General features: G+C 39.3%; 1 protein-coding gene and 1 non-coding gene across 2 annotated transcripts in view; both read left to right on the top strand.

Annotated features, from left to right (window-relative positions):
* Window positions 1–26,733, top strand: part of LOC136172094 (exocyst complex component 1-like) — a 49,192-nt gene that overhangs the window by 14,087 nt on the left and 8,372 nt on the right. Inside the window, 6 exon segments of the mRNA XM_065941210.1 lie at window positions 4,744–4,849; window positions 10,942–11,105; window positions 11,675–11,782; window positions 20,960–21,036; window positions 21,554–21,782; window positions 25,344–25,527. Of these exon segments, the coding sequence (XP_065797282.1) occupies window positions 4,744–4,849; window positions 10,942–11,105; window positions 11,675–11,782; window positions 20,960–21,036; window positions 21,554–21,782; window positions 25,344–25,527 (868 nt within the window).
* Window positions 25,714–25,786, top strand: TRNAG-CCC (transfer RNA glycine (anticodon CCC)). Its single transcript has one exon. It is a non-coding gene; the product is annotated as a tRNA-Gly (tRNA).

Raw genomic sequence — 26,733 nt, 5'->3', positions numbered from 1 at the left:
ATAGTCTGCTGGAAGGTACTGCTGAGAGCTCTAGAGAAAATAAAGCAGGGAATGCTAGGACATCAGAAAGGTTGCGGTTTCAAAAAGGGTGGTCCGAGAAGGCAACATTTGAGCACAAATTTTAAAGATAAGCAGGGGTGCGCAGTGGGAATTTCCGAGGAAAGCTTTCCCAGCACAGCACAAGTGCCCCAAGGCAAGAGCAACCTGGAGCACTGGAGGAGCAACCAGGCCGTGGTGGTGGGAGCACGGCGAGTCAGGTTCAGGATGGGAGGGCGGGCGTGAGAGGTGCGGTGGGGGGCGGGGGGCGGGGCAGGGCAGATCTGGAAGGGACTGGGCACCGGGTGTTGGAATTTGGTTTTTACTTGCAGAGAGATGAGGGAGGGGTGTTGATGGGCTTTGAGTAGCAGAATGACATGCTCTCATTTAGTAAACGGCCATTGTAGCAGGAACCCTTGGGCTCAGGACTCTACTGTTGTGTTGTATTCTGATTAGTTTTGAGTCAGCAGAATTCTGATTTGGAGATAGTTTACAGAAGAATATTTGCATGACTGGAATCTTTGCCTTCTGAAGTTTTAAGAGGATTAATACTGTATTTTGAATGATTAAATATTGTTACATCTTAAGAGTTTTGTGCCAACAAGTGCTTTGTCCCCTAGTGAATATTCAAATGAGTAAAATAATCAATAAGCTTTTTGCCTGATTGTGTTCTCAGTGAGTATGATTGCCGTATCTTTATATATATGTAGCTTCATGAATGTAATTTAAAGTGAAGAAGCAAGCCAGTAGCCAGTCTAGTGCTGAAGTATGGAATCATTCTCTGCTCATGGTATATTTTCAATTGACAGTATTGATGTGCTTTTTTAAATGAAATTATCTTATTTCCAAAGAATCTTGCTTTGTCTTGTGTTTGAACTTGTGACAGACCATGCAGTTTTATGCCTGATAATCTAATTTGGTTGCTCAAGTGTTTTCAAAAATAGGAATCTTATTAATATGACCATGAAAGGAATGAAAGGAAATGGAAGGAAAGGAATGAAAAAAGGAACCTGACAAATCAGTGTTTCTTTGGTAAGAAATAATAATTAAATCCAGATGCTATTTGTACTTGATCCTTTCCATGTAGTGTGTGCTAGTGGTAAAGAACCCGCCTGCCAATGCAGGAGACATAGGAGATTCAGCTTCAGTGTCTGGCTCAGGAAGGTCCCCTGGAGAAGGAAATGGCAACCCACTCCAGTATTCTTGCCTGGAGAATTCCATGGACAGAGGAGCCTGGTGAGCTCTAGTCCATAGGGCTGCAAAGAGTTGAACCTGATTGAAGTGACGTAGCACTCACCTTTGTACTTGGTTATTTGTACCCAGCTCACACTTTTTGGCAGGACCAGGAAAAGCTTGTCTTCATTTCTTTAGGGAAAAGAATAACTAGGCCCTGCCCCAACTCTACTTACGGCTGAATCTAAGCAAACCCCTGATTTGGGGTGTATGTAATTTAGAGCCTAAGGAAAATAGAGGTGCGTTGGGCATGTAATAAGCTCGGCTGCCCAGAATCCCTTCTGCCTAGCTGGGGCCGTAGAGCATGTAGAGCAGTTGAGCAGGGAGATGGTTTATCCTTGTTTAGGTAGGAACAATCTTTCCTCTCCCAATAGCCCCTTGAGGCCGACAGTCTTTAAGACTGCTCACACATTGTCTCAGCCTCAGTCCTATATTTGTAAATATAGAAAATAAAACATGGTGTTATCTGTAAGACTCTAAAGTGAGCACAAGAAAAAGTTGGAAATACTGCCTGAGATAACAGTATTTAAGCTCAAGATAGTTGGATTTTAAGTTAGGTGCTGTATACAGGATGCTAAGAGAAATAAATACTCCCAGTGAGAAGCTTCTCTCTGAATTCAGTAAGTGAATGAGCTGGGAGTCACGCCTGTCTGTGGGCTTCCCCACCTGTGGGTTCTGTTGAGAACTTGGGGGAAGGTGTTCAGTCATTTCAATTGTATTGAAAAAGAAGGTGATTTTCAGTAGTCTGCTCAAATCACTGTTTTAGAAATAGCGACTGTTTAAATTGCTTGGGTAGTAGTGTGCACTTAGTTTGGGTATTGGAATGCAGTCTGTTATATTGAGTGAGTTGAGTAGAAATCTAATGAAGATTTTATGAATTATAAGTTGGTCAGCCATTTACATTGATTTCCAGTGATAAGTGTTTTTGTGATAATTTAAAATTCAACGAATGAGATGCTGAAAAGTGAAATAGCTGAATGAAATAGGAATAATTTTAGTGTCTTTTTAGCTTTAGATTTGCTTTTAAAGTTACACACAAAGATCACAGGAAAAAATTTCCTATTTAACTTTCCTTACGGAGAATCTGTGGGAAATGTATGTGGCATGCAAATTGGAAAAAAGAGGCTCTATATTATGTTTCATCCAAAAATTTTTTATAAGGACATATCTATCAATAAAATATCTAAATATATATAAATATATCTAATATATTTTTATATACTTATAAAATAACTTAAAAAAATCAATAATGAACTATGAGTCAGTATACAAATAATTTAAGTGATATACCTTTGAAAGTTACATCTGATGTTTAAAGCAAAGTAAACTGTTCTAAAACTGGATGTGTTTGAAATTGAAGTGTAGATTTCATGATAAATTTAAAAGAATAACTAGGCATAGGAGTTTTTCTGCTGTGGATTTATTTAAATTTAGTGAAACTCTACATAAGGCATTTAACATAGGATTTGGAAAAATACATGGCCTCTCGCTGTTGACTCTTTCATCAGGGTATAAAATATTTTTGTATGATAATAAGCATAGATGATGAGGGAATGAGTTTGCATGTTAAATAATAGATGTTTTCATTTGAACTAGAATAAATTTTGTTTTTTAAAAAGAAATCATTTGATTATGAAAACTGTAAGATGTGGTAATTAAATTCTTATGAGAGTAACCTATTTGGGGCTAATTTACTACCCCATGCTGGCAAGGTATGGTAAAACTCAGTGTCCTGCTTCAGTGTCATTGATCCTGTCTGTTGGTATAATAATTTTTGAAACAGCATGGCATTATGGAAGAAGAGTTAAAAGATTCCCTTATTCTTTAGCACTGTAATTTTACCCTTAGGAAATTATTCCAAGAAAGCAGTTCATTAGAGATGAAAAGCTTGTTGTAACATTGTCTATCACAGCAAAACATCAAAACCAATTATGTAGTCTGTGTTAGGAGGTTGGTTTACTAAACTGAACATCAGCAGAGCATAATACTGTGCAGTCATTAGCATATGACCTGGAAAAGCGTGATTGTGCTGCCCCAAACACCCAGTATCGTATGAATGCAGCTATGTTTAAAATACATGAAAGGTAATGTGTAAATTACCATCGGATCATTGAAAAAGCAAGAGAGTTCCAGAAAAACATCTACTGCTGCTTTACTGACTACGCCAAAGCCTTTGACTGTGTGGATTACCAAACTGTGAAAAATTCTTCAAAAGATAGGAGTAGCAGACCACGTTATTTGCCTCTCAAGAAATCTGTATGCAGGTCAGGAAGCAACGGTTAGAACTGAACATGGAACAACAGACTGGTTCCAAATCAGGAAAGGAGTATATCAAGGTTGTATACTGTCACCCTGCTTATTTAACTTATATGCAGAGTACATCGTTTGAAATGCTGGGCTTCGTGAAGCACAAACTGGAATCAGGATTGCCAGGAGAAATATCAAAATCCTCAGATAAGCAGATGACACCAGCCTTATGGCAGAAAGTGAAGAACTAAAGAGCCTCTTGATGAAAGTGAAAGAGGAGAGTGAAAAAGTTGGCTTAAAACTCAACATTCAGAAAACTAAGATCATGGCATCTGGTCCCATCACTTCATGGCAAATAAATGGGGAGACAATGGAAGCAGTGAGAGACTTTATTTTGGGGGGCTCCAAAATCACTGCAGGTGGTGATTACAGCCATGAAATTAAAAGAGGCTTGCTCCTTGGGAGAAAAGCTATGACCAACCTAGACAGCATATTAAAAAACTGAGACATTACTTTGCCAACAAAGGTCCATTTAGTCAAGGCTATGACTTTTCCAGTAGTTATGTATGGGTGTGAGAGTTGGACTGTAAAGAAAGCTGAGCACCGAAGAATTGATGCCTTTGAACTGTGGTGTTGGAGAGGATTCTTGAGAGTCCCTCGTACAGCAAGGAGATACAACCAGTCAGTCCTAAAGGAAATCAGTCCTGAATATTCATTGAAACAACTGATATTGAAGCTGAAACTCCAATACTTTGGCCACCTGATGCGTAGAAGTGACTCATTTGAAAAGACCCTGATGCTGGGAAAGATTGAAGACTGGAGGAGAAGGGGACAACAGAAGATGAGACGGCTGGATGGCATCACCGACTCAATGGACATGAGTTTGAGCAGGCTTCGGGAGTTGGTGATGGACAGGGAGGCCTGGCATGCTGCAGTCCATGGGGTTGCAAAGAGTCGTACTTGACTGAGCAACTGAACTGAACTGAAAGTATAAAAGTGAAAATGTGAGTGTGATTATTCAACTTCATATTTTTACAAACTGTTAATATTATGATGCCAGTTCAGTTTTTTTAAAAGATGGAAAATAGCCTTCTTGTGTCCTATGAAATGCATCAAATATTTTCAGACCACAAAATTGAAAACAAGCACAAAGGATATGGGGGGATTGAGAAATGGAAATTGTTATACTTGTTTTATTAATGAGTATGTGTTGTTTTCACTTTTAAGAATTGCATGGATTGTTTGTCATGACTCTGTGAGAGAGAAATTAAAGATGTCTTTGAAGTTGCAAAGATCAAGATGACTGGCACAACTAAAGAAAGCAAGAAGCTTGGTAAGCTTAGGCACCTCAGTCCCCTTGTTTTCTCTTCTACTAAAAATTATTTATCTGTGACACATAATTTTAAGACTTTTTAGGCAAGGTGGAAGGAGATACAATAGAATTAGTAAAAGAATAAATCTAATGCATTGGTTTGATTTATAGGTTTTTCATGGAACAAGTATGTCTCTAAAGCCTTATTTTTACTAATTAAAATTCTGCAGTATGTGAACTTGACAGCAATTGTATATACATGCCGTGTCTAATAAAAGTACAGCGCAGACGCGGAACCCGTGAATACGGAGGACCAACCATGGGACTTGAGCATCCATGGATTTTGGTGTCCACCACTGGTGCTGGAACCAACCCTGCACAGATACCAGGGACAGCTGTGTATAGTCACAGCAGCAGCAGTTGGCCAGAGAATGAAGTGCAGTCTGGAGAGAAAGTACTAGATTAAGAGACAGATGTTGGAAGTTCAGTTTCTGATTTTCTAAAAGACCTTTTGTACCAGTTGGAGGCAAGTCTGTGATCTCTTAAGTCATTGCACTCCACAGGGAAGTGAAGTGATGCCTGGCTTCTTACTTCTCACTGGCTATTTTGAATCAAAAAGAAAGTTGCTAAGTGTTTTCTCCCCTGTGAAGGGGCTGTAAAAATGTCACCAAAATTTCTCCTGTAATTATACTTTATTTTTCCAAAGAGTTATTTTTGAAACAAGAGGGGTTTTTGTTGCTTCTAAATATGTTAAATAAACAAAAAACTTGATTTAAAAGGATAACCAGTGAAAGTATCAAGTTGCAAGGAAATGATTTGCCGAGGCCACGTTCTGCTCTTGCATGTACCCATCTCTGGGCTTTTTGGATGGAGTTCTGTGCCTGTCGGAGTCAGAACCTGGCCTTAAATGGCTACAGTGTGTCCTCTGTGTCTGCATAGCTCCCCTTTAGAACCATGAGTGTAGCATTTGCTTGTTGAAAGGAGCCTGTGCCCTGATTGAAATTGATAGCTCGTCTTTCCATTCTTTTCTTTAGGACAAAGAAGACTATCTTTAGTAGTGGGTAATTATTTTGTGATTCACTGGTTTGTGGTTTGTTTTTGTTTTTAATACAACACTAATATATTGGTGATACTAGTTCCGATTTTTTAAATGGTTTGAATCTGTGTATTACACTTTGGTAAAGATACTGATAAAAATATTGGGACAATAGGCTTTTGGAAACAGAAATGCTAACTCATCCTAAAGGTTACTTGTTCTTAAACGGTGTGTTTATATCCTTGTTAATGTTTCACCATGGATATGTTAAATTGAAGAAGGAATTCATAGGGCCTGGACTCCATCTCAGGCCTGTCCGTGCTGATCGTGCTCGGCTGCCTCTCCAGTGGACTCTGAACTCTCTGCTTAGTGCCTGTGGGAACGACAATGGAAGGATAAGACCCCCTCCAGACAGGGGAATCTTGAAGATCACATCCAGGTTGCTCATTGCCTAAGAGGAAGCATACCGTAATCACCCCTGTCTCCGGACAGGTCATAAACTTTTCCTGTATCTATCAGGATGTAATCACAGGCTTATCGATTATTAACTGGTTGGAATGTAACTCCGGGCTTATTGACTATTGACTGTTTGAACACACAACACTTGAATGATGGGGTTATTGTAGTTGTATTTACCCTACCTTTGTTTATGTAAGTCTCAACGGAATTGAGGTGGTGGGTTTGGACACGTACACATGGGGTAGGTGGTGGGGTTTGGACACGTACACATGGGGTAGGTGGTGGATTTGGACACGTACACATGGGGTATAAAAGATTTTCACAAATGCTGGACGGGGTCCTTGGCTAAGAGGAGACTCTGCCTTGGGCCCGCCGGTGTAATAAACTGCACTCCACTATCTGCATTGTCCTTCTGAGTGAGTCTGTTTCCCGGAAAGCGTGGCTATAACAAAATCAGTTTTTCTTTTTAGTAAACAACATATTAATACAGTTACATGTTTAATGTTTTCATTTAGTATATTTGTCATCACTTGCTACTGCAGTAAAAGGGAAATCTTTCTAAAACTACCTCCTTGGGAGGTTATTAATGCCCCTGTCATAATATTAATTTATCAAGCTTAAGATTCTCATTGAGATAAATGACATAATTGGAATATAATTTAAATCAAATACAATACTATCTTAATGGTATCATTGCATTAACCTAAAACCTTAATTTTTTTTTCTTATTTTTTGAAGTTCTTAAATTATCTTGTTAAAAAATTTTTAATTAACCTAAGACAAGTTTAGAAGATACTTTTAAAACAGGGTTAAGATTACATCTCTCGTATGTATCCATTAAGTAGTAAGAAATAGGAGAGTAACCAAAAAATTATAGTTTCTATTACTTTGATGTTATCAGTTACAAGAAAGGAAAAACTAAATAATAAACAGAATTCAGAGGATAAAAACTATTTTGTTCATCTTTGAAAATGTAGCTTGTTGGTCAACATTTAAAAATAAATTTCAAGTTAAATACAAATGACTTCAGAAGTTCTAAATAGATAGAATGTAAACTTTTTAAAGATACCTTTTCAAGGATTCGAATTATGTTTAAATCAGTTCTTAATAGTAATTACAGTTAAAAGAGAAACCTAAAATTTGGGGAAGGTAAATTTTCAATGGCTCAAAATTAAGGAATTATGAATAAAATTTTAAATTTGTTTTGTCTTTTCCTTGCTCTGAAAATGCTGCATCCGAGATACTAATAAAAATAGAAAGTCAGCGGCGGGCGGTTAAAAAAAAAAAAGAATAGAAAGTCAGATTGAATGTATTTTACAAAAGGAAATTGTGTATAGTCATAGAGATTCAGGGGAATTCTCTCTTTTTGAACCATTCTTTACTCAAGTCTTTAACATCTACTTAGTTTAGATAATTTAAAACAGCGTTAAAATGCCAGTAAAGCACTTTTTCTTTGTGGTAAGGTTTTTATAAAACCTTTGCCTTTCTAAGGTCAGAAGGTTACCCTGATACTCTCAGAGGTGTGGGATTGTCCTCCCGAGATTGATACTTTGGTGTTTTGTTTTTCTTCTGTATTCCTCAGATGTACTGAATGAAAAGACAGGCAAAGGATATCTAGTAATAATTTTTTAAATTGCCCATTTTTTTTCTTTTTACTACTAAGATAAGACACACAAGTATTAGTTGAGTCCATTTACATAATAACTTCCTTATCTTTAGTAATCCAAAACTTAAAAAATGATATGCCAAGCACATTTTTTCCAGTGTTTGTCCACTGAAATTAAGAAATCTTGTTGACTCCAAAGGGAGTCTTGAACACAAGACTACATTCAGTCCTGAGTGGATGATTCATTCAGTAAATGTTTATTAATTACCTATTACATGATAATCGCTGCTCGATACTGAGAATGCAGCAATGAGCAAAGACCCTACCCTCTTGGTGCTTGTACTCTAGCAGAAATTGTTTAAGGATATTTAAAATTTACCAGAATATTGTTACTTCTTGCTGATAAATAATATAGACTTTTGTATGAGCCCAAATAGGGCACTAGTAGTATTTATTAACTACTTTAAAAAAAGAAAACTATATGCAGAATTAGGCTTTGCTCTGAAACTGGTGAGCTTAGTAGAGTGACACCTTAAGATCGCCAGCAGGTACTGTTCAGATTGACAAGCTAGTGGCTCCAGTGCATCCCCCGCTCCTGGTTGCTGTGTGTCCAGCCTTATCATTTCATATTCCTTTAAACTTCAGGCAGACAAGGCTAGGGAGATTGACATGTTTTTGGTGTGGCAAATTACTAGTTTATACTCGAGCTTTTGCCTAGCAATAGCAACTATCACTATCCCTGTTTGGCAGGAGTTGACACCTTGTTTTCCGTTTCTTAAATATTTCTAGAGTTATATTCATTAATTTTCTGTTTTATTCTATAATTTCTTTCTTTGCCATTCAAGTTAGATTCTCATTTGGGTTTAGAATGTTTCACAAAACGATCTCTACAATTGATCGAACAAATACTAAAGAGAGGTTTTAGATAAAGGAAATGCCAAATGACCCTGAAAGAACTCCAATTCCCACATTAGACCTGTCTCTCAGCTTTACCCTTCTACCTACCCATCTCCCAATAATTAGTGTTTTGATACATGTGTTTTATTCTCAGTGTTCACAGAGCCAGCTAAGTTACTAAACAGTTTAGCTTATTATTTCTAAAATGGTTTTAAAACTCCACTCATAATTTTTTTTATCAGAGGGAGTATAAAATTATTTAGTACAGTGGAGATTCCTTCCAAGAGCTTTCAGTGAATACAGGATTGTTAATGCATTTAATGTATAAATGTGCAAGTTCTTTCTATTAAATTTTCACTGTATTAAATTATTTACTTGAACTCTGTTTTCTTCAGAAATCAGAACTTGGAAGTGTAGTCTTTAAATTTAAGTACATCAACTTAGGAGACTTAAAAGTGTGGGGGAGGTTTACACATGTAGATATTTTTACCTGAATATTTGCATTAAATAGTACATTAAAAGACTAGTAAAGGTTTTTCTGTCATGTAATTTCTCAAGCAGTAGCTGACCAACTAAACATATGTTGCCTCTCTCGTTGCTTGGTGCTCCTGGTTCTTTGCATGTGTCTTTTCAACTAGAGCTTTAACTTCCTCTTGTGCGCGGTTTGTGCAGATTGCAGCTTGCTAACTTGTCTTTGTCTGTGACGCGTGCAGCCTAACCCGTCGCAGCCACACTGCCTGGAAAGGCAGTGCTGTCAGACGGGAAGCCGAGAGTGGGCGTGCTCGGCGTGTCAGCAGGTGCTCTCAGTGCGTGTGTGTGTCTAGGAGCCAGTCGTTCATCCTGGAGAAGCTGCGCCAGAAACACTGCTTGCTCTGGGTTGCCAGGGCTTGGCCAGAAAGAAAACCAACAGAAAGGAAGTGGGATGACTGCATCCAAGAAATGTGTGGCATGGTTAAACATGTATGGTGGGTAGTCAGAAACTTATAAAAAGTCTTAACCGTTATACTTTTGTTTTCAGGCTGTGTTTAGAAACTATAAAATTTCTTGTACGTATGGTCAGATTTTGCATAATGAAACCAAAGTTTGTCTCTAACTAACTGTATATCATATTTGTTGTTGTTATTTTTTACTTTACATATACAAATATGATTTGTATATCATATTTTTTATCACTTATTTTATTATTTGTCCCTTCTGACCATCAGTGAATAATACAGGTTTAGCTGAGAAATAGTCAAGAAGAATAAAAATGTTTTACTGTTTAAATTTAATTCTGAATAGAAACATCACATTTTCTTGTAAAAATAGAATCCTTTAATAGTTTGGTGTATGTAGGATATTGTGCAGACATATTGTTCTCATTTTTCCTCATAGCTATGATAGATACCTATGTTTATACCTAAACTCAGATGTCCCATATTAATATAGTTAACTATGTATGTGTTATGTTAGTTGTATTTTAAATACAACAAATATTCAGGGTTTTGTTTTTGTTGTTAGTTTTTCTCTTTTCGTTTTGTTTAGTTTTTAAAAGAACTTTAATCAATTCACTTGCTGAAAAAACAGGAATGTCTGAGTTCAGGAATGTATTAAGTTGAGTCATGTGTAATTGACGTTTTTAGTAGGACAAGATTAATTGAGTGTTGGTAGTTTCATTTGGTTCAGCCTAATATGTTGATTCAATGTAGAGGCAAATAATATTGGAATATGGCAGTTTTTTTCTAGAAATACAATCATTATGTTAGCTAGTATTCTAGGGGGTCAGTGACTTTCATCCATAGTCATGTCTTCTGAGTGGAAAAGAACTCCTCATCTACTTTTGAAAAATCATCAGACAACTGTGATGAGACTGGGCAGGGCACAGTGTGATCTCTAAGATCCCTTTCAGTCTTATTCTGTGATTCTGTATGATTTCACCTGTCTTTACATAGGCTCAGAAGTAGAACACAAATCTTAATGAAAGAGGAAGACACTCTACATCCTCTTCATGTGGCAGAGTTGTGCCCTAACCCATATGAGCCCCAGAAGAGCAGGACAGCAGAAGGGAGCCCTGATGGATGCCATGAACCTTTCATTCGTGAAGGTCACAGCTTTTAAAGGTTTATCATTTCCCAGGTCTTCACGGGAGTTCCGGGAAATTAACCGGGTCTACTTCCAGTCTAAATAAGCTCAGTGTTCAGAGCTCCGGGAACCACCGGTCTCAGTCATCTTCCTTGCTGGACATGGGAAACATGTCGGCCTCTGATCTCGATGTCGCCGACAGAGCCAGGTTTGATAAGGTAAGATAAAATGACGCATGTTTCTTAAACATTACTGTCAGTTTTCTAGCACCAGTTTGTTACTGCTTTAATTGTGTTCAAAGATTTGGGCTCTATTGACTCTTTTAATTAACCGTGTCTTACTTTCCATTTCTGAATCTAAAAAAAAAAAAAAAATAACTGGTCAAATGGCAACTGAAATGTGATTCATCAATTAAATGACATAACAGCTTTATTAAAATTTGTTATAAATCATAAAGAGCTTGCATTGTCAATCCAGTTATTTGAGTGACTACAAAGAGGAAACAACTTTTATGAAGCTAAATTGTTTAAATAAAGTTTTATCACTCTGTTCCTCTTTCCAGATTCCAAGTGAGTAATTGTTGTCAGTTTTGTTTTAGGTATGTTCTGACCCTGTTATGCCTCATCAATACTGCATTGTCTTGTCAATCTTGGAAGTATTTGTTTGGGGGATTCTATTAAGATTATAGATAAAGCTTCCCTGGTTGCTGCAGAAAAGTGATTAAATGTGGAATGTTATTTTAAGCGTTTTGTTCAGTTCTTTGTAGAATCATTTTGGTTTTCTTCAGATCTTTGAACAGGTACTGAGTGAACTGGAGCCCCTGTGTCTGGCAGAACAAGACTTCATAAGTAAATTTTTCAAACTACAGCGACATCAGAGTATGCCTGGAACTGTGGTATGGGTGACATTTATTTACTAGCTCATATTTGTGATCTATATCATAATTAGCCTAATCATTATGTTGTCATAATTTCAATATCAGAACAGAAAGAATTTACATTGTAAGGATTTTTTAAGTAATTTTTATCATATAAGATAATAAAAAAAAGGATAGTGTTTGGGCATCTAATCTAATATTCTAGACTATCTTAGGCCTAAACATTCTCCAAATTGATGAGTGGGGGAAATGTCTGAGTTTACTTGGCAAAAAATATTTTTAAAAAGCAAATTTATTGTTTTAGTGATCAAGAAAAAGTAAATAGAATTAAAAAATTACAATGATGTTTTAATGTATATTTGTTGTTATTTAGTCACTAAGTCGTGTCTGACTCTTTGCAACCCCGTGGACTGTAGCCCACCAGGTTTCTCTCTCCATGGGATTCCCCAGGCAAGAATACTGGAGTGGATTGCCAGTTCCTTCACCAGGGGATCTTCCCAACCCAGGGATTGAACCCGTGGCTCCTGCATTGGCAGGCAGATTTCTTTCCTGCTGAGCCACCAGGGAAGCCCCCATGGTCTTAAAAAATAAATGAAAGCAAGCAAGAGAAAAATGGAGAGCCTCAAATCAGAATCTTTCTTATGGCTTTCTTACTATGAGACTGAGAGAGTAACAGGCGGGAAGGCCAGGGGTCTCCAAATGGAGGTATGAGACTGTAAGTGCCAGACATTTTTATCTCTCTTAACCGGCAGAAAAGAACAAACCAGCGATCTGTTTTTCCTTCTCTATACAAAATTAAAAGGAGGTTTCTCCTAACATTCTGTGTGGCCATGACACCTGGTCTCACCTAAAGCTAACTACTCCCAAACCTTGAGTTAACCAATACATTTCTTTTTCGTATGGAAATGTTGTCTTAAGCTATGTTAATGAACCCCAGACTCCATCTTCAAGTTGGTTCCGCCAAAGGGCCTAACTTACTTGTTCAGGTATTGTTCCCCTAATCTATGTAAACGAAACTATTTGTTGGTACAAGGTGCAAGTCAATAGTTTTATGGCCTGGGATGAATTATCTGGTGCCATTCTAGATTTTATGACATTCCTTTCTTTTCATTAACAGACTGTGAGTGACTATATACCATACAGCTAAAGACTAGGAGGGGGGTACTCTTTTGCCCCCTTCTGATGCCTATGTCAGAAGCTTTCTCTATCTCCTTTATACTTTAATAAAACTTTATTACACAAAAGCTCTGAGCGATCCAGCCTCGTCTCTGGCCCCGGATTGAATTCGTCTCCTCCGGAGGCCAAGAATCCCGCGTCTTATCGTTCAGCAACAACCTTTCATCTTGAGGGCTCGTCCGGGATCCTTCAGGACAAGGTAAGGATGCTTGGAGCTCTACTTCTTTATTCTCCTAGCGAACACGTTTTCCGCTGTTCTTTACTAACTCTAAGGTGTGCTTGTGTGAATGAATGAAAGGCCCTGCTCTGCGCTTCCTCGGCGACCTCATAAGGCTTATGGCAGAAACTTGTCGGGGGTTTATACCGACCTGCCAATGCCAAGAGGCAACCAGTGTCCCCTTTGGGAGCCGACCAGAAACGGGCAAAGCATGTGGACCGAACTCTTTTTTCTCGGTCAAACTTTTCGGTCTCTGACCATTTCATAACTCCTTGGGAATTAAAAGTACTAACCTTATCTCTCGGATCTTAGGCTTTCAAGAGACTTGTAACCTATGTTGCTACTCTACTGTGGTCTAGGTCTCAAACTTGGATTGGTAGTTAGGAAGCGCCTAGCCTCGCTAGGCATGGAAAGTTTGGAAGCTAGATGGAGCTCTAACTCCCAGAGCATCTCTGATGTTAAAGGTTACTTGGATTGGAACTGCAATGGTTTTTTTCTTTTGGTAACACTGGCTCTTACTGGAGCAGAGGAGGCTCTTATACCGGTGTGGTGACTCTTGGAAGGAACATCTCAGTTTCATGTTTGTATCAGTCTTATTGTGGTCAGGAATATACTCCGGGTCGTGCACAGGCACTCAGGTGACGAATGTGTCCCCCAGAGGTCTTGGCTTGGGAGGCATTCCGGAAGGTTACTCTGATTGCACCCTGGGTGGCATCAGAGGCAAGTGAGGTGAAGAGCTGGACGTCAGTCAGGGATGCCATCAGGTCTACCCTGGGTGCATCCCCACCCCGTCTCGGTGGTAGAACCGGGAGGGACGAGTGTGACGCCTGCGTCGGTAAGGGACAGACTAAGTCCGACCAGGAAGGAAAAGCTTTTGGTGTAATGTCTGTCTACACCCCCATCTAGAGCAGGGAGGGACGCCTCCGGTAGAAAAATGGCGCTGGTCGCTTTTTTTCTCTCTTACAGATGGGAGCTAACAATTCCAGCCTCACTCCTTTGAACTGTATCCTGCAAAACTGGGATAGATTTGATCCCCAGGGCTTAAAGAAGACACACCTGGTCTTCCTATGTGATACTGCATGGCCGCGGTACCCACTGGAGGATGGCGAACGGTGGCCAGTTGGAGGGTCTCTTAAGTATAATACTGTTTTACAATTAAAACAGTTCTGTAAAAAGCAAGGGAATTGGGTAGAAGTAGTGTATATTAGAGTGTATTAGAGCTTTTAAAGGTGTTACTCTGCATTATGACCTTACTTGGAAGGATGTGATGTATATCTTGGGACAAACGTTGACTGCCGACTCAAAGCCTCGAGTTTTGGGTAAAGCGGTTGCTTATGGAGATGAATGGCTTGGTAATGAATCAGTGGGAAAGAGGGAGGACGAGATGACTGCCCTCCCCACTGGGAGTCAGGCGGTCCCAGCTACAGAACCAGACTGGGACTCTAACACTGCTAAAGGAAGATGGGATCAGAGTCATTTTGTCAGATGTATTCTTGAAGGACTCAGGCAGGCGCGTTCTAAGCCTTTAAACTATGGCAAACTGGCAGACATAGAACAAGAAGAGAAGGAAGCTCCTGGTAAATTCCTAGACAGACTGAGAGAAGCCCTTCGCAGATTCACTGAGATTGATCCCGAAAGTGAAGAGGGGAAAGTGATCTTAAAGGATAGATTTCTCACTCAGTCGGCTCCAGATATTCGCCGTAAGTTATCAAAACGGGCGTATGGACCAAATCAGTCTGTAGATAATCTGTTACAACTGGCTCAGACAGTCTATTATGGTAGGGAATATGAGGAAAAGAAAGAAAGGCAGAGAAAGACGAAGGAAAAGGCGGAAGCCCTCGCAATGGCTATGAAAACCGTTCTTAAACAGCCTGAGAAAAATGCCCAGAGGGACCCAGGTGAAAAGGGATGGGCTTGCTATGGCTGTGGAAAGGAGGGGCATCTCAAGCGGGATTGCCCTCAGGCGTCTGAGCTCCATGTCCGGTCTGCAAGGGACCACACTGGAGGAGAGACTGCCCCCAGAGGTGTAGGTCTCAGGGGTCTGACTCTCAAGACAATCAGGACTGAAGGTGCCCGGGGGTCCCCACACAAGCTCCCGTCCTAATTACACCTGAGGAACCCCGGGTATTGATAACGGTGGGAGGCCAATCCGTCAATTTCCTTTTAGATACTGGGGCAACTTACTCCGTGCTTACTGAAGCCCCTGGCCCACTTTCTTCCCGATCCGCTTCCGTAATGGGACTGTCTGGACGAGCCAAAAGGTATTACTTCAGTTATTCTCTATCGTGCAACTGGGATTCTGTGCTATTTTCACACGAGTTTCTTATCGTGCCAGAATCACCCTCACCCCTTTTGGGGAGAGATATACTGAGCAAGGTCCATGCCTCTGTTTTCATGAATATGGAGCCCTCCCTTTCTCTCCCTTTAGTTGAAGAAAATGTGAATCCTAGAGTATGGGCTGATGGAAAATCTGTGGGTCGAGCACAAAATGCTATTCCTGTAGTTGTCAAGCTCCAAAGACCCACACTTATTCCCACATAAGAAGCAGTATCCACTGAAACCTGAAGTTAAGGAAGGGTTAAAACCCATCATTGAAAATTTAAAGGAGCAGGGACTATTAGTTCCCTGTAACAGTCCATGCAACACTCCTATTTTGGGTGTAAAAAAATCAAATGATAAGTGGAGATTAGTTCAAGATTTACGAATAATAAATGAGGCTGTGGTTCCTTTACACCCCGTGGTGCCTAATCCTTATACGCTACTGTCTGAAATTCCTGAACGAGCCAAATATTTTTCAGTAATTGATTTAAAAGATGCCTTCTCTTCAGTGCCTTTGGCAGAGGAAAGTCAATTTCTATTTGCCTTTGAAGACCCTACTCAGCCAGCTTCTCAGTTAACCTGGACAGTTTTGCCCCAGGGATTTCGTGACAGTCCCCACTTATTTGGACAAAGTTTGTCACGGGATCTACAAAACTTTAATAGCTCTAAAGCAGTAGTGTTACAATATGTAGATAATATTTTGCTCTGTGCTGAGACAGAGGAAGCTTGTTCACGAGCCTCAGAATTCTTAAACTTTCTGGCAGGCTGCGGTTACAAGGCATCAAGAGAAAAGGCTCAGCTTTGTCAACAATCTGTTAGATATCTGGGCCTAATCATATCAGAAGGGACTAGGGCCATAGGCCCCGAGAGAATTAAACCTATACTAAACCATCCCCTACCTATGACTTTAAGGCAATTGAGAGGATTTTTGGGAATCACAGGCTACTGTCGTATTTGGATTCCGGGTTATGGAGAACTTGCCCGGCCTTTATATAAACTTATAGCTGAAACTCAGCAGGCCCAAACTGACAAACTGGTTTGGTCTCCAGATACTCAAAAGGCTTTTAAGGTTCTTCAGACTGCTCTCCTGCAAGCTCCAGCTTTGAGTTTGCCCACAGGGTCAGAATTTAACTTGTTTGTCACTGAAAGGAAAGGTATGGCCTTGGGAGTTTTGACACAACCCCGGGGGCCTCACCAGCTACCTATTGCTTATCTAAGCAAAGAATTAGATGTAATTGCACGTGGGTGGCCCCACTGCCTAAGAGTAATTGGGGCAGCTGCTTTATTAGCACCTGAAGCTTTAAAAATAATTACTGGACGAAACCTTACTGTACTGACTTCTCATGATGTGAGTGGAATCTTAAATTCTAAGGTTAACATTTGGATGACAGACAGTAGGCTTCTTAAATATCAGTCACTGTTGTTAGAAGGACCAGTAACTAAGCTTTAAGTTTGTAGAAATTTAAATCCTGCTACTTTCCTTCCTGAGAAGGAAGATGAAACACCTGATCACGATTGTTCCCAATTTCTAACTTTAAACTATGCAGCTCGGGAAGATCTAATGGATACCCCATTAGACAATCCTGACATGGAAATATTTACAGATGGCAGTTCTTTTGTTCGGGATGGAAAGCGTAAAGCAGGTTATGCTGTGGTGACGGCTGAACAGGTTTTAGAAGCAAAATCTCTCCCCCAGGAAACCAGCGCCCAGTTAGCGGAGCTTGTGGCTCTGACCCGAGCTCTAGAGTTAAGCAAAGGGCAGCGAGTAAATGTCTACACTGATTCTAAGTATGCTTATTTGACTTTGCATGCTCATGCTGCAGTATGGAAAGAAAGACAGTTTCAAACAGCAACAGGGGAACCTATTAAGCATTTCAGAGAGATCCAGAGACTTTTAACTGCTATCTATTGTCCTAAAGAAGTAGCGGTTATGCATTGCAAAGGGCACAGCAGGGATGGGAGTAAAGTAGCCACCGGTAACCTGTTAGCAGACTCTCAAGCCAAAAAAGCGGCACTTTATGAAACCCCCTCCCTACAGACGCCTTTGATATGGACAGGTCCTGTAGAACAAGAAAAACCACAATATACTGAGGAAGAATTAAAAAGATATGAGAAAAGAGGAGCAAAGATTACTGATAAAGGATGGTTACAGTCCGAGGATGGACGATTAATAATTCCTGAAAATGCTCAGTGGAAAATTCTTAAGGGTTTACATCAGAGTTTTCATTTGGGTGTAGAAAGTACTTGCCAGATGACTTCTCGTTTGTTTGAAGGTAAAAATATAATGAAAACTTTAAAAAACATTATCAAACGGTGTGAGGTTTGTCAGAAAAATAACCCAAAGACGGAAAGGCTAGCAAAATCTGGATTACAACGAAAGGGAAAGTATCCTGGAGAGGACTGGGAAATTGATTTTACTCATATGCCAAAACCTAATGGATATTCTTGCTTACAAGTTTGGGTGGATACTTTTACTGGATGGATTGAGGCGTTCCCCTGTCGTAGTGAACAAGCTAAGGAAGTTATAAAGATTTTAATCCATGAAATCATCCCCAGGTTTGGGCTGCCACGGAGCCTTCAGAGTGACAATGGCTCCGCCTTTAAAGCTGCTGTAACTCAGGGGGTGTCTAAAGCTCTAGGAATAGAGTATCACTCACACTGTTCCTGGAGACCCCAATCCTCAGGAAAGGTTGAAAAAGCTAATGACATTATCAAAAGACATCTGCGCAAATTAACTCAAGAAACCCATAGCTTTAATGGGGGCTGGAACTGCCCCCAAAAAGGAGGGACTGTCCCCCTTTGAATGTATTTATGGAAGGCCTTTCTTACGCACAGACATTGTTATAGATCCTGAAGCCTTAGAGCTAACTAATTATGTAGCTCAGCTCTCAGCTTTTCAACAGGCATTAACAGAACTCCGGGAGACGACTCCTGACCCAGCCTCTGAATCCAGCAAGCCTCTATTTGAGCCAGGAACCGAGGTCCTCACAAAAACATTGGGATCTGGGGGCTCATCCCTCGAGCCCCTCTGGGAAGGCCCTTACCAGGTTATTCTTTCTTCTCCCACAGCTGTCAAAGTGCCAGGAATTGATTCTTGGGTACATCACACTCGAGTCAAGAGGTGGCACCCTGACCAGAACTAAGTGATGTCATTTTTTGTTTTTACTTTCTATGCTCTGACTTTGTATGTTTCAGATGGGCCTGATAATCTATGTGAGCCTACTTCTGCTGACTCCAGAAATCCTGAGTCTGCCCTTTGATCCTCAAGACAGTGCCTTCCTGTCCTGGGCTCACTCCTATGCTGCATTCCACAATCGGTCTAACTGTTGGGTCTGCGGAGCACTCCCCTCTTCATCAGTGGAAGGCTTCCCATGGTGGACATCTCCACTTCAAGGAAAAGACTTTCTCCAAGTCTGCGAATACCTTCGACAACAATCACATGTGATGCCTCTTCTTCGTCTGATGACATCTAACAACCCTAGAATGGACTGGTGTAATACTCTGTACCTTAACTATGGACATAATGTGACTTTTAATTTTGATTATACACTGTCTCAGTTTAATCACTATTTTGCTGCACAAGGAGGAACTTGTGCCATCATTCATACTCAATGCTGTACATATATACCTGATATGAGCACTAATGTTACTCATTTTACTAAACACATGAACAAGATGATTGGGGCCATGGATACTCCTGAAGCCTCAATCGCCTCACTTTGGGAGACATTAACTAGTTCCCCATGGTGGAAAACTATCTTAATTACAATAATTCTGATTGTTTTGTTTTTGCTCTTTGCTCCCTGCATCTGTAACTGTGTAACTGGATTTGTTTCTAGTCGCATGAAAGCTTTTAAGTTACAAATGGTTGCTCAAACTCCTGCTATCACTGCAGCTTCTTCCGATTACTATTTGGGGCCCCTGGATCAGACATCCTCACTATGAGGATTAGGAGAATATGTTGCCTCACCAATTTAGGGACAACGCCCCTTGTCAGCTCAGAAGCAGTTATGGAATGAAAACGACGCCCCTTTTCCCTAGGCAACATAATTCTCCTAAAAGAAAAGGGGGGAATGAGAGAGTAACAGGCAGGAAGGCCAGGGGTCTCCAAATGGAGGTATGAGACTGTAAGTGCCAGACATTTTTATCTCTCTTAACCGGCAGAAAAGAACAAACCAGCGATCTGTTTTTCCTTCTCTATACAAAATTAAAAGGAGGTTTCTCCTAACATTCTGTGTGGCCATGACACCTGGTCTCACCTAAAGCTAACTACTCCCAAACCTTGAGTTAACCAATACATTTCTTTTTCGTATGGAAATGTTGTCTTAAGCTATGTTAATGAACCCCAGACTCCATCTTCAAGTTGGTTCCGCCAAAGGGCCTAACTTACTTGTTCAGGTATTGTTCCCCTAATCTATGTAAACGAAACTATTTGTTGGTACAAGGTGCAAGTCAATAGTTTTATGGCCTGGGATGAATTATCTGGTGCCATTCTAGATTTTATGACATTCCTTTCTTTTCATTAACGGACTGTGAGTGACTATATACCATACAGCTAAAGACTAGGAGGGGGGTACTCTTTTGCCCCCTTCTGATGCCTATGTCAGAAGCTTTCTCTATCTCCTTTATACTTTAATAAAACTTTATTACACAAAAGCTCTGAGCGATCCAGCCTCGTCTCTGGCCCCGAATTGAATTCGTCTCCTCCGGAGGCCAAGAATCCCGCGTCTTATCGTTCAGCAACAACCTTTCAAGACCATAAACTAATTATTTAATCCCTACTTTTCCTCATCTATGTAATGGGTATAATAATGCCTATTGAACATGGCTCTCTGGTGGCATAAATGTAAGAAAATAAAATGAGCCATTTGCTAGAGTATTTTAAAGAACTTAAAAACACAATGCAAATCGAGTGATTTTTTTAAAATTAAGATGATCTTTAAAAGAACTAGCATATAAAAACAGTGCTCAAAATTAAGTCTTTCAGATGGTTAGGGGGTTTGTTCTTGTAGATGGTAATTGCTAGTAAATTTGTTAGTTTCTGTAAGAACTTCTGACAGCATTTTTTATGCTCAAGTTTTATTAGGATGATTAGTTTTATTAGAATGATTTTAATTTTCAAAATTCTCCCTTGAACATGTCCCTAGATATTTTCAGCTTTTTATTAAATTGTCCCCTCGTTCCTGCACTCCCTCTGAGTCTCCTCTACCTTTCTCTCCCGCCCCACCCCCCCTAAATGTGCTCAGAAGCAAACACAGCTTCTCATTCTCAGATAAAATCTGAAAACAAAGCTTCTCCTGAACATTCTGAAGCAACATGTTAAATTATATAATTTCATTGATAATACTACCTTTAAAAATCATTATTTCTCATCATACATTCTCTCCTAAGAATTTGGAGACTGAGCAGGCTATTGCTATATAAACTAAACTCTTCAATTTGTTAGCCTTTTATTATGTGAAGTATCTGAATAATTTTTGCAGACTGAAGCAGAGGACACAGATGGAGGAACTTTGTCACAGCAACATAATGCTGGCCCACCGCTGCCTGTTTCATCTGAGTATGTGTTTGTTACTATCTGTTGTTTATTGTGAAAGAAAAGTAAACTTTCAATTGAGCAGGAAGGAATGCTGCCCAGTGAGGAGTCCAGATTACTGTCCATAGCTGACAACACTCAGAGCACCGATCTGTGTGCCCAGTGTGTTACAGAGCTTCTCAATGAAGTAAACTTGGTCCCCTTTATGGCTCTTTGGCTTTTCTTTGCTCTTGTAATCACACAAATGCAGTCAATTTTGATGTTTGCTGGTAGGAAGTTGCATTTGAATTGTAGTGTATTTCTCAGAAATCACAAAGCACATTTCAGGACCCAGTTCTACAAAGGACGTTATTTTGAGTGATAAAAATGCAACCTCAAAAAAATATGTTTATGTTGGAAACCACTCTAGAATAATTAACTATTTGGACAGTGTTAGTTGATATATCAAATTTTAGTCATTTGTGTATACCGAGTGGATTAAAGTTAAAGGTAAATGCACCTGAAGCTTGTACTAACTATTCTGTTTTGTATTTCTGAACAGGAAAGATATGATCCGCCAGATGATGATTAAAATATTTCGCTGCATTGAGCCAGAACTGAACAACTTGATTGCATTAGGAGACAAAATCGATAGCTTTAACTCCCTTGACATGCTAGTCAAAATGAGTCGCCATGTGTGGACTGCACAGAACGTGGACCCCGCTTCTTTTCTGAGCACTACACTGGGAAATGTTTTGGTGACTGTCAAAAGGAACTTTGACAAATGTATTGTAAGTTGGGTATTTTTTTTTTCAGTAACTTAGAACTCTTAACCATTGCAGAGTATCTGTGTGTGTGTGTGTGTGTGTGTGTGTCTGTGTGTGTGTGTGTGTGTGTGTGTGTGTGTGTGTGTTTCAAAGACTTCTGGCTTCCCACCAGGGGACCTACTGTTCCTGTCCCCACGCCTTGCAGCAGGGTATTGGCTGAAGTGTCCAGGAGCAGGCTAGTGCCAAGTTGTGTCCCGTCTACACTGTGAACCATGGCCAGTTCCTGGAGTGACTGACACAGAGGCAGCAGCGATTACACCCGAGATCCACTAAGTAACTGAAATCCCAGGTGACCAATTAGTGACCATAGATTTAATGAAGCAACTGAAACTTGAATTTATTGTTTTTCTTCTTTTAATATATCACAATAGGGTAATTAATATTTGGGTTATTTTAATTGATTAAAGTATTTTTTTCAGTTCAATAGCTTTAATCATATTGCTTTAAGAATAAATTGTTCTTATGACAACTTTTGGTAGTTATCATTTTTCTCCTAATAGGGAAAAAAATCATTAACTTTATTTTTTCTGTTAGGTTTTGGTAAGCTTATAGATATGAAGAGGATTGGGCCAGGTTCTAAAAAGAGTTTCATTTTATGAATATATTTAGTATTAATATGTAAAAATAGGTATTTATCATCTGAATTATTCTACTATGTAACCTCTAAGTTAAATCCAGTGCTTGAATAGCCATAGAATAATGAGTGAGTGAAAGTCACTCAGTCATGTTTGAGTCTTTGTGACCCCATGGTCTGTAGTTTGCCAGACTCCTCTGTCCATGGAATTATCCAGACAAGAATACTGGAGTGGGTAGCCATTCCCTCCAGGGGATCTTCCCAACCCAGGGATCGAACCCAGGTCTCTCGCTTTGCAGGCAGATTCTTTACCGGCTGAGCCACCAGGGAAGCCCATAGAATAATGAGAGAATAATAAAAATATTAAGGGTGATTAAAATCCACTTCATCTTTTATACTTTTTAAAAATAATGCTTACTGATTTCTGAAAGTTTAAAAGCCATCCGTAGAAACGTAAATGTCACCTCAACAGACTTGTTAACCCTCCTTCCCCACCAAATGATTGCACTGGCATTTGAAATATTATGAAATTTGGCCACTTATCCTCTTCCCTGCCCAGCTTTCTTCAGAAGTGATGATAAACCTGTAAGGTCTGATTGTAAGCTGATTGCCAAAAAGAAAATAAAGAATTACTAAAGTCTAAGATAATGAGTCCTATGTGACATAGAATAAGAATAGCTAGAACATTAACCATGAGAACACTGTACATTTTTAGAATATGAAGATTTTCTTGCTCTTATCAGTGAATAAAGCTAGTATATAAAACTTTAATATAATACCTCTCAATCCAGTTGAATGTAATTGTTAGAAGTGTAAGATATAATAGTGTCAGGGAGATGTAGACATGGGTTCAAATGAAGTGCTTAGCACATTGCCTGGTACAGAATAAGAGCTTGTAACTAATTGCTTGTAATGGTGATGATGATGATGATGATGATGACAGTAATGAAAGTGAAAGTAAAGTCGCTTAGTCGTGACCGACTCTCTGCGACCCCATGGACTGTAGCCTACCATGCTCCTCCGTCCATGGGATTTTCCAGGCCAGAGTACTGGACTGGGTTGCCATTTCCTTCTCCAGGGGATCATCCCGACCCAGGGATCGAACCCAGGTTTCCCACATTGTAGGCAGATGCTTTACCATCTGAGTCACCAGGGAACAATAGTGGTAATTAGTAATAGTTTGCTGAAGAATGTTCGTGTTCCTCTCAAAACTGGGAAGTGAAGAAATTTAGTTAAATTAACCTAGACAAAGGTATAAAGTCGTGTTTTTTCCCTAAATTGCATGTATTTCTAAAAGATGGACCTTGTCACTAAAGGGAAGAGGATGGTTCCTTCTGTTGGTTATCATCAATCTGTTTCTTAATTTAAATCAAGTCTTTTCACAGTGTCGTCAGTTGTGTGTGCTCAGTAAGTGTTACATGTTTTTGGTACTTGGGACAAGATCTGGACCTAAAGCATACCTTGAAAGAGTAGTGAATGGTTCTCTGTGTATTGAGCCAAAGAATGAATGTCAGACAACTGCAGAAAGTGGAATAGATGGTATCTGAGTTTAGTACTTTCATCTGGTGGCCAAGCCCAAAGTGTTCTTCAAGGAACGGGGCTAAAAAGATTAGCCTGCCAAGAACTAGGGATAAAATTAGAAACATATCAAGTACTACCAAGCTGGACACTGCACTCCAGTACATTTCTTACCTGCATTTACTTTGCTTTTCAGGATTCCTCACACTACAGTGATGTGGTTTTGTACCCTTTAACCTTTGAAAATGGTATGATCTGGGTGTCTCTGCCTCATTGTATAGTCTTGCCTTCTTTGTCATAGATTAATTAACCGTATAAGGATGGGTTTATTCCTGGGCGCTCTGTTCTGTTAATGTACATGTCTGTTTTTGTACCAGTACCATATTGTTTGATGACTGTAACTTTGTAGTATAGTTTGAAATCAGGGAGCATAATACCTCTGATTTTGTTCTTCTTTCTTGAGCTTGCCTTGGCATTACGATCTTTTGTGTTTCCATACAGGTTTTAGAATGATTTGTCCAATTTGGATTCCTTTTATTTATTTTTCCTGTCTGATTGCTATGTCTAGGACTTCCAATACCATATTGAACAAAAGAACGGTTACTTTTCTAATCTCTACATGTCATATGGTTTTCAGGTTATACCCCCAGAATCTCAGCACAATGAAATTTTAGGTAGGAGTTGAAAATGATTCAACACTTGGGCAGTGTACTTCTTACTGGGAATAGAACTAGATCCCCTGGAAGTACACAGAATCATAATTGATTATTTTGAACCAAAGTGTCTATATTCTGTCTATTTGTCTATTTGTTACTTTGTATCCATCTTACACAAGTACTTTGCTATACTGATTTAGAGTGAATGACTAATAGGTACATGGAAAACTATATAATGCAAATCCACAGTAGAAGTACCTGTTCTCCTCTGTGCTCATACCCCCAAAACATAGAACTTCTCTATCCAAACAAATTTTAGGCTGATGAGATTTGGAAATGGTTGTGGTTCTCAACTTGACTATATAGACACCAACCAGAAATAATCTTGAGAGATCCTGTGTGTGCTCTGGTATCTGCTCTGCCCCAAAGTGGGCAATCATTATATACTTACCTTTTATAAATGATAGAAGTGTTCATTGGTTGTTTTTACTTGAAACAAAGACCTGAGGTTCACAAGCTTTGAGTGCATTTTGTTTTGAATAATTTGGATTTTTTCCCTTGATTTTAGTTCCTTCAATGATATCTATGTACTTTTTAATCTCTAGAAATAGTTTTTCATAGTTATCCATATTGTGTTAATCTTTGATTAGTAAATGTCCGAAATGTTCTAGGTATTAAATTACATCATGCCTTTGTGGTATATATATTTACTTTTAATTGTACGTTGTTTCTAAGTTGCTTAGCTATTTTTCTCCCTTGCTTTCTGCCTAACTTTAGAGTAACCAAATAAGGCAAATGGAAGAAGTAAAGATCTCAAAGAAGAGTAAAGTAGGAATTCTCCCGTTTGTTGCTGAATTTGAAGAATTTGCTGGACTCGCAGAATCAATCTTTAAAAATGCTGAGTGTCGTGGAGATCTAGATAAAGCATATACTAAACTTATCAGAGGAGTATTTGTTAATGGTAAACTTTTGTTACATTATGAAGAAGTTTTTGGTGGTGGTTTTCCTTATTTCTGGTGTTTTTGGTCAGTTGTTTTCATTATTTCTGATTAAGTTAGAAGTTGGGAGACAGATGTGTTCATTATTTTCCATAGTCTCTAGTCTTTTTTAAGTTTTCTGAAATTAAAGATTTCTTAAATTTGGGACTTCTCTGGTGGTCCAGTGGCTAAGACTCCACACTCCCAATGTGGAGAACCTGGGTTCAATCCCTGGTCAGGGAACCAGATCCCACATGCAGCGATGAAGTCCTGGCACAAGTAAATAAAAATATATATATATATTAAAAATAATAATAATAATAAAGATTTCTTAAATTTGAAAAACAGTGTGTAAAACCCTTTTGTATTTACCAGGAACTACTTATATTTTAGGGTTCATATGGGCTATCAGTATGCAAAGTTGAAATTCATTTTTTAAACACAAAAATGACCTTGTGGATTACATTCGCATTTTAGCAGGAGTCTTCTTGAGCTGATCAACAGTGATGTCTGTATGTGTGTGTGCTTAGTCAGTCAGTCATGTCCGACTCTTTGCAACACCATGGACTGTAGCCCACCAGGCTCCTCTGTCCATGGGATTCTCCAGGCAAGAATACTGGCACGGGTTGCCGTGCAATCAGCCAGGGGATCTTCCCAACCCCGGGATCAAACCCAGGCCTCCCACATTGCAGGTGGTTTCTTTACCATCTGAGCCACCGGGGAAGGTCAAGAATACTGCAGTGGGTAGCCTATCCCTTCTCCAGGGGATCTTCCCGAGCCAGTTACTGAATCTGGGTCTCCTGCATTGCAGGCCGATTCTTTACCAGCTGAGCTACCAGGGAAGCCCAAATTAATGCTAAAATAGTGTAATTCATCATCTAGCTATGTCAGATCACACAGTTAAGTTACAGAAACAGTGTGGATGTGTTTAATTTGAAATAAATGATCTGACTGCATCAATTCAGGAATTTTTAAAACTAAAAAAAATGACCAAAGTAGAATTATCTCAACAGTTAGAGATAATACATTTTTGGTGGAAACAGGTTTAGGGGAAAGATGATAAATTACATGATTGAATGTTTATATGGTTGATATTTCTTTTAAAATTCAAAGTAGCTTTGCTTTGTCTGATTGTAAAGTAGTATATGCTCATTACATACCCCCCAAAATCAGCACACTGACTTTAAAAA

Source organism: Muntiacus reevesi, chromosome 7 (assembly GCF_963930625.1).
Source record: "Muntiacus reevesi chromosome 7, mMunRee1.1, whole genome shotgun sequence".
Lineage (NCBI taxonomy): Eukaryota > Metazoa > Chordata > Mammalia > Artiodactyla > Cervidae > Muntiacus > Muntiacus reevesi.
This window is presented reverse-complemented; position numbering and strand designations above follow the sequence as displayed.